This window comes from Corticium candelabrum, chromosome 4 (assembly GCF_963422355.1).
Source record: "Corticium candelabrum chromosome 4, ooCorCand1.1, whole genome shotgun sequence".
In the NCBI taxonomy this organism is placed as follows: Eukaryota; Metazoa; Porifera; class Homoscleromorpha; order Homosclerophorida; family Plakinidae; genus Corticium; species Corticium candelabrum.
Window position 1 is genome coordinate 2,283,931 of NC_085088.1, and position 7,500 is coordinate 2,291,430.

A 7,500-nucleotide genomic window follows, 5' to 3' on the forward strand; every position below is an offset into this window, starting at 1 on the left:
ATGAAGAATGCTTGTTCAATTCTTGTAATACGTGCTTTGTACTCTCTTTTTCTTGTTCCTGTCTCTTGTAACATGAAGGTATCCCCAAAGATATGTCCTTATTAGTATTAGTATTATTAATATTAATAATACAATAGTCAAAACAGATACAAATAAAACTTGTTCATTTTCTTCCACTGTCTCTTGCAACACAGACTAAAACCATGTTTCTTCCACTAGTCAACGTACAATACAACACAAGCATTGCAGCAATGCGAGTCAACAGGTATCATAGCATCCATCACAATGCATGCGTATCAGTTTGCTCCACTCCTCTTCAGCATGACAACATGCACCTACTATTAGGTAGTCTAAAGTTACACTACCATATCAACTGACAACCTCATCTTACCAGCAACACAATCAATGAACCCATACATTAGTACTGTACTCATATACCTCCTTAATATTAATAATATTTAATGTTTGCATTTGAGTCCCACACAGAAATCTAGTGCACACAACATACAGTCATGAACAACCACTACAACACCAACACACAAACAAAATTAACAGACAACTTACAGAAACATGAGAAATAAATAAGAAAAAAGAGCAACACATAACTACATGCACTAGGTTCAGTCAATCAAACTATTTTACTACAACGTGAAGGTTTCTTCAACCAGTTGGCTTTTCCAGCCGCATCAGTTCACGACAAGGACACAGACACAGCAAAATGATTTCAAACAGCTGTGGCTATATATAGTTTAACACACCACCCATGTTAAGTTAGACACAATAATGAAGATTCTACGCTATCACAACAATTTCGAAAACCAGACAATGGGTCGACCTTTCTAACCTAGGTTAACTCTAATTAATTTAGCTCCAGATGACATTTAAAAAATTGGTCCTAATTAATGGCTTCGGCTAACCTAACCTAGATTAATGCTAACCCACTTGCAAGCTAGGTTAGAACTCGGTCGCTCTGCCTACAACTAGGTCACTCCGCCTTCTAGCATAGCCAAGAATGGCGTGTTTCTAGAATGGGCTACAAACGCTTCAAAGCTACACAGGCGCGTCTTCAGTGGAAAAGGAGAAGACGAAGAAAATCGCATCAGCAATGAGAGGTCCTTTTTACAACTCTCCTAGTGTTGCTGTGCAGAATGTACAACCAGATGTCGCTTGTAAAGATCATGTCTCTAGTGAGAGGACGAAACCCTCCAAACCCTCCAAACCCTCCAGACATTGACGGGACAACAATGACAAGATATACATAATTAGTATCTAGATTGGTTAGTGGGTCATTTCTGTGCTGTGTGAACGCTGCTCAGTGTTAACTTAGGTCAATTACCCAGTAATTACATGTTCCATATGGTAGTGTTTACTCAGCTAGCTTAACTTAGGTTAACCTAAGGTCAGTGTGAAAGCACTCAATAATGTAATAGCTAAGTTGCAACAAACATTAGCCACCCATCTATACAAATATTTTACTAATACTAACGTTTATTACTGCGTTTATCGATATCTTCATTTTCTCTCGACAGATTACCTTGAAAAGCGTTGTCCAACACACCCTGACCGAGATCCTTAAACACACGGCTCTGGTCGGCATACTTTGCAGTGACAGGCATAAACACTCCGTTCTCATCAGTATGGAATCCGTCATGAGACCTCCATACCACAACCACAATATCATCACGCGAACAAAAAACAACAGCAACACAAACCGACACATACCAATAGGAATAATCAAAAGCAAACTGAAGAGAATTCGAACAAGAAGAAAACGTGTTAGAAGCAAAAAAGACATTTGAAACACTAAGCGTGATACGTATACCTTCTTAGGTTCAGCGCCTGTCGGGCCAAGTGATTATATAAACAGACAAAAGTCAGGTAAAACTTACTGTGTACCTAACGACCACGCGTCTCGCTCTTTACCTTCATTGTCTGGATCTCGTATTATCGTCATGTTCTGCTCCATTTCCACTACGAGCTTTGCATTGCGTTCTTTCTCCCTGGCAACGCAAAACAGCATTAAGTCATCGAAACTGGAGTCGAGAAGGTCGCCTCTGCTACCTTGCGTTGAACGGACGAACGCGCACGGCAACTTTGACGCTGGAAGAGACGGAGAGCGTTTAGTGTGCGTTTTTGGTCACGACTTAGGGAAGATCTCACGATTCGGAAGTCATGCCGGCTAGGCATGAGCCCTGATCAGATGTTCCGCTCAACTACCGGGACGAACTTGTACGGTTTACGTAGCGACCGAATACCCGGATTCTTTCTGTCACGTGATTGTTCGCTGGAAATGTTGTTACCATGGCAACAAAACCAAATTTGGCTCCAGAAATAACAAATTTATTGTACTTTGGCTCTAGGAGGCTCCAAAACTTATTAATTAGTTAACTTAAATATTAAAATCTGGGTTTGAGCATTACTGATGAATCTAATTCACCGCATGCTGTGTAGTACTAAAAGTACTCTTTTTCTCTCTTATATATGTTAAGCATACTGTCCGTTGAAGTATAGAAATAGGCTTCTATGGAATACAATACAAAAGAATTTGGAGACAACATTCACATTTGCTTGAGTTCCAGACCACACACACATTATGGCTCACATACTAGCAACAAACATGTTTTGCTACAGCTGGATGTAAACATGTTAGACATAAACATCGTGCTTAGTTTAGCTACTAACAAACGCTTTACGAGTCTTGGCTAAATAATGACTGCTTACTGCTGTCTCCAGCTGTGTAACTAACTGATCGATGTCGATGTCGTCTTCCATGTCTTCCACCAATAGTTCATCTGTCATTGGCTTACAATTGACTTGCCGTGTACTCTCTTGAAGTCGACTTGCTTGAGTTTTTCTATTGCATCTCGCATCTTGTGTTATATCCTGCTGAAACTCGGGCTGAACTGTTAGGGTTAGAACTTGTGAAGTGCATGTTTGGCTTCTTAGACGAGTGGAGAGGTTTCTTGTTCTCGGTCTACTCAGCCAAGGATGGACAATGCCTTCTCTAGCCGTCATTCGTAGTACAGGGTCCACTGTAAGCAGTCTGTCAATGAAGTCTCTAGCAATAGCTGAAACACCATTCCATGCCTAGTAAAAAATGATGTGAGGTATGCTTGCAAGTGTGTGTGTGTGTGTGTGTGTGTGTGTGTGTGTGTGTGTGTGTGTGTGTGTGTGTGTGTGTGTGTGTGTGTGTGTGTGTGTGTGTGTGTGTGTGTGTGTTAGCTGTACCTGAGAGCCATAGCTGTAATCAGCCCTTGCTATGCGTTTATACAATTTCCTTTGATTATTGTGATAGAATGGAAAGTGAGCACTCATCAGTATGTAGACAATGACGCCTAACGCCCACATGTCAACAGCACGTGTGTACTGCTTCCTTCTCAACATCTCTGGAGCAATGAATTCAGGAGTCCCACACGGTGTCACCATTATGTCTACTAAAGGATCCTGACAAAAATGTGACAAACCAAAGTCTGAAATCATTATCCTCGAGTCACTCCCTGGATGACGATATAATAAATTTTCAGGCTTCAAATCCCGATGAGTGATGCCATTTGAATGCAAATAGTCCAAGCCATCCAGTAGCATGTCAGCGATGCAGCTTGCCTCCTTCTCAGAAAATTTTCCTCGAGCAGCCATTTTGTCATACAAATCTCCTCCACTTGCAAGCTCCATGACTATGTACAGGTACCGATCATCCACATACGACTCTTTCATCTGTATAATATTGGGATGTTGAACTTGACAAAGAATAGACAATTCCGTCTTCAGTAGATGAAAATTACCACAATGACTTTCCACAATTTTGATAGCTAATGGCTCCTTTGTCCGCTTGTCTTCGACTCTGACAACTCTGGAGAAAGCACCACATCCTATCAAGGCCTTAAGTTCATACCTAGAAGTCACTCTACGATCACACAAAGATTGTCTGCTCCTGCTTTGTTTGTGTAGACCTTCAACATCATCTGGCTTCTGTACAAGTTGCACTGATTGTACTACATTCCTCCCATACACACAACAGAGACCACAACTCGTTTCATCCCTCCCTTCTCTAAGCCACAAATTTCCCATTAGTCCACCAGTTGTAACTACTCCTAGTCAGATCTTGTGATCGATATGATCACGATGAGCAAGATATAATTGACTGACATATATTTTAGAATATAAAAGGGCGGAAGCTCTATTATATGCATTGCACACTAACTGAGGGGTAATATAAACAAGTCAATAAGGTTTCTCTCGTCTACGTTTGGCCTTCAGGCTTGATGGCACCTACAACATGCGATATGTACAACAGTAATTACTGAGTGAATGGCAACGCAAGACAGCCATGAAAAGTTTACCTTCAAACTGTCTGAAGGCAGTGCCTTTTCTGAAGGACCATCTGCAGAACTTAGATGCCACAAACAAACAAAACCATCTTCACCTCCAGTTGCCATCAAACCAGACTACACAAAACTTAAATTAAACTCTGTGTGTGTGTGTGTGTGTGTGTGTGTGTGTGTGTGTGTGTGTGCGTGTGTGTGTGTGTGTGTGTGTGTGTGTGTGTGTGCATGCGTGCGTGTCTATGTGTTTGCTAAATTTAGTTTTTGTTTCTTTGTTTGCAATTTGTTATTTAAGTTATGTACCATACATATTACTGTACACAGAAAGCTATAAGTTTGTTACATTTGGAACTGCAGTGATACATCTGACCGTCTCCAGGTGTCCTGCAACAAGCCTTCCCGTAAGTCGAAAATCACCATTCTCAACAGACAGTAATGATACTGATCCACTAATACAAAAAGGCAACTAAAGAACTAAGACGGATGTTTACATCCTATTACTTACTTTCCACTTCCAGCTGCTATGCATAGAGAACAATCTTTCCAATCATTGCCACAATAGAGACAATCAATGAGATAATCTGGAGTTACTTTACAATGACTCTAATGTACCGTAATTTGTAGAGTTTACATTTTTGACATAAATTACTCCTTAGGTACTGTACATTCCAAACCTTAAGCTTGTCTCTCATGTTAGCATGTGTAGTGATGAGCTCTCCCTGCAGCATATGCCACAAACAATGCATGACACATACAGTGTATGTCATGTAGATGTAAGTCTTGCAGTAGCTTCAAAGTCAATTGTATGCATAAATACATAAACATATCTACATACTTGATGGCACCAATACATACATTTCCAACAAACACACACACACACACACACACACACACACACACACACACACACACACACACACACACACATGCATGCACACGCACATGCATGCACATGCATGCACACGCACACACACACACACACACACACACACACACACACACACACACACACACACACACACACACACACAAACACACACACACACACACACACACACACACAAACACGCACAAACACACACAAACACACACACACACACACACACACACACACACACAAACATATACACACACACAAACAAACACACACACACACACACACACACACACACACACACACACACAGTATTTCAAACCATTCCTTATCAAGTACGTATATATTGTGTATGTCATTTCTTTACTCACCTCAGCAACATTCCATAGCTGAAATGACTCTATGTGTGTCAGACAAAACAGAAAATCCCATTCCGAGCCAAAGAAACCAATCTTACTCTAGTCCAATAAAAATTCCAACTAAACCTCCTTTCATCTACCAGACAGCATGACTCACCACAGATGACTCAGAGTTGAGCACCGATTCAATTGCATCTTCTTCGTTCATTGATGATAGATTAAATATGCAAACTAACCCATCCTATTCACAGTTGAACTTGTAATACACAAAGTAGAATCACACTATGTATACTGTACCGTTGATCCTGTAGCCAGCTTTTGCTGATCTGATGGATGAAATCTACTCTACAAAACAACATATCTGTGACAAGTCGTTTATGCAAATTGACATATTCTGGTGATATCAATATGATACCTGGGTTATGTCATCACTGTGAGAATCTTTAAACGTAGTGATTGGCTCTGTTTTACGTGTATCCCTTCAAAAGACAAACAGTTCATCTCGTACAATAAATTCTCAACAATTACCACTCACCAAAAGATTACAAACGAATCCGTTGCGGTAGCTTCGGTGCCAGCAGCTATCATTTTGCCTGTACAATTGACACCGAGACTGCAATACTTGTGCAAACCCTCGTCTAAACAAACACTCTCATACTTAAGAGTGAAGCAAAGCCTACATGTAAGAAGACAAAATGACATACCCGTGTACGTCTGCACTGGTTTTGATGACCTCATATCCCAGCACCTGAAATAGAGAGATACAATTAAACGAGTTAGAAATATCTTAGAGCTGCAACATCATTCGAACAGCAATAAATTTAGTTTTAAACATAAAGACAAGTCAAAAACATTGTTTCTAAATTCATTGCTTGCTCATCTGTAAGTATAACTCAAACTGTAGTTGTAACTGATAACAGCCATATAATAAGTGCTCACTTAGGTGTATGCTGTCAGCCATACATCATCTGTTTGATATCATTATATCAATTGACAGCTACATTTTTCAATAGTATTATACATACACACACACACACACACACACAGACACACAAACACACACACACACACAACACACACACACACACACACACACACACACACACACACACACACACACACACAGACGCACACGTGCACACGCACAGGCACAGACACAGGCACAGACGCAGACAGACACACAGACAGACACAGACACAGACACAGACGCAGACGCAGACAGACGCACAGACACAGACACAGACACAGACACAGACACAGACACAGACACAGACACAGACACAGACACACACACACACACACACACACACACACACACACACACACACACACACACACACACAATTAAATATAATATAAAGTCACTTTAATAATATTTAATTTATTATTAAGAAAATATTAAGTAATATTTAATAAAGTTCAATAATGGTTATAACTTTAATAGGTGAGAATTTTCAATATAAAAATAAATATTAAAACATAATATATAACATAATATAATTTATTCTAATAATGTTTCAATAATATAAATTTCAATAAGACGGATACAATTTTCAACAATAATGGTACATAATCACAGATTTTGTTGTCCAACAAACACTTACTGAATACATCCATCCAATAAGGAAAAGTAAACAATATGTGGATTATCAGGTGCAAACTGAAGTCCTGTCACCACGTTTGTAGGACCTAATATACATAAGACCACACAGTGGATACATCGTTGTCAATGATAGCAATGAAGTAGAGACTGATTGTATTGTTTTTCAGCTGAGCTTTCGTTTGTAAGTCATCACAAGAGTAGATCTTTACTGCATTGTCTGAACCTGAGCAAAAAAGTCTCACGATATACAATACTTAAAGTTTTCTTAAAATTAATTAATTAATAATCAGCAGGACTACTGACCAACAACTAGCTGTAGAGTGCACAAACTTTAGAAAATTA

At 39.7% G+C, this 7,500-nt stretch overlaps 4 protein-coding genes across 6 annotated transcripts in view; all 4 read right to left on the minus strand.

Annotated features, from left to right (window-relative positions):
* Positions 1–2,250, minus strand: part of LOC134179010 (kinesin-like protein KIF28) — an 11,080-nt gene extending 8,830 nt beyond the window's left edge. The window contains exons 1-6 of one of the 2 annotated variants that reach the window (XM_062645920.1): positions 2,161–2,250; positions 2,062–2,100; positions 1,924–2,000; positions 1,823–1,839; positions 1,723–1,745; positions 1,535–1,656 (exon numbers count right to left, since the gene is read on the minus strand). In XM_062645920.1, the coding sequence (XP_062501904.1) occupies positions 1,535–1,656; positions 1,723–1,745; positions 1,823–1,839; positions 1,924–2,000; positions 2,062–2,100; positions 2,161–2,174 (292 nt within the window). In that variant the 5' untranslated portion in view covers positions 2,175–2,250. Of the gene's footprint in view, positions 1–1,534; positions 1,746–1,822; positions 1,840–1,923; positions 2,001–2,061; positions 2,101–2,160 lie in introns of both variants that reach the window. The other variant, XM_062645919.1, reaches the window with a different exon arrangement.
* A 341-nt stretch (positions 2,251–2,591) lies between these two features.
* Positions 2,592–4,079, minus strand: LOC134178625 (serine/threonine-protein kinase H1 homolog). Of its 2 annotated transcripts, none has more exons than XM_062645511.1 (2): positions 3,229–4,079; positions 2,592–3,087 (listed from the first exon to the last, which is right to left on the minus strand). In XM_062645511.1, the coding sequence occupies exons 1-2, from the start codon at positions 4,066–4,068 to the stop codon at positions 2,671–2,673; spliced, it is 1,257 nt and encodes a 418-aa protein (XP_062501495.1). In that variant the 5' UTR covers positions 4,069–4,079; the 3' UTR covers positions 2,592–2,670. The 2 variants fall into 2 exon arrangements, with proteins under 2 accessions (XP_062501495.1, XP_062501496.1); XM_062645512.1 differs by having other exon boundaries at positions 2,934–3,068.
* A 55-nt stretch (positions 4,080–4,134) lies between these two features.
* LOC134178626 (WD repeat-containing protein 89-like) lies at positions 4,135–6,188 on the minus strand. The gene is made up of 10 exons (XM_062645513.1): positions 6,091–6,188; positions 5,971–6,034; positions 5,853–5,900; positions 5,713–5,796; positions 5,568–5,654; positions 4,997–5,041; positions 4,828–4,925; positions 4,666–4,771; positions 4,341–4,445; positions 4,135–4,269 (listed from the first exon to the last, which is right to left on the minus strand). The coding sequence occupies exons 1-10, from the start codon at positions 6,141–6,143 to the stop codon at positions 4,222–4,224; spliced, it is 738 nt and encodes a 245-aa protein (XP_062501497.1). The 5' UTR covers positions 6,144–6,188; the 3' UTR covers positions 4,135–4,221.
* Positions 6,189–6,207: 19 nt separating this feature from the next.
* LOC134178002 (uncharacterized) overlaps positions 6,208–7,500 on the minus strand; it is a 1,623-nt gene continuing 330 nt past the window's right edge. The window contains exons 3-6 of the mRNA XM_062644784.1: positions 7,307–7,381; positions 7,160–7,244; positions 6,260–6,303; positions 6,208–6,212 (exon numbers count right to left, since the gene is read on the minus strand). Of these exons, the coding sequence (XP_062500768.1) occupies positions 6,208–6,212; positions 6,260–6,303; positions 7,160–7,244; positions 7,307–7,381 (209 nt within the window). The remainder of the gene's footprint in view (positions 6,213–6,259; positions 6,304–7,159; positions 7,245–7,306; positions 7,382–7,500) is intronic.

Bases quoted from the DNA above. Each gene is read 5' to 3' on its own strand.
- LOC134178625 (XM_062645511.1), bottom strand. From the start codon at position 4,068: ATGGGAAATTTGTGGCTTAGAGAAGGGAGGGATGAAACGAGTTGTGGT. The intron at 3,088-3,228 runs GTACAGCTAACA...ATTTTTTACTAG, and splicing joins ATTACAGCTATGGCTCTCAG to GCATGGAATGGTGTTTCAGC.
- LOC134178626 (XM_062645513.1), bottom strand. From the start codon at position 6,143: ATGATAGCTGCTGGCACCGAAGCTACCGCAACGGATTCGTTTGTAATC. The intron at 5,901-5,970 runs GTATCATATTGA...GTTGTTTTGTAG, and splicing joins ACAGTGATGACATAACCCAG to AGTAGATTTCATCCATCAGA. The intron at 5,042-5,567 runs GTGAGTAAAGAA...CATATGCTGCAG, and splicing joins AGCTATGGAATGTTGCTGAG to GGAGAGCTCATCACTACACA.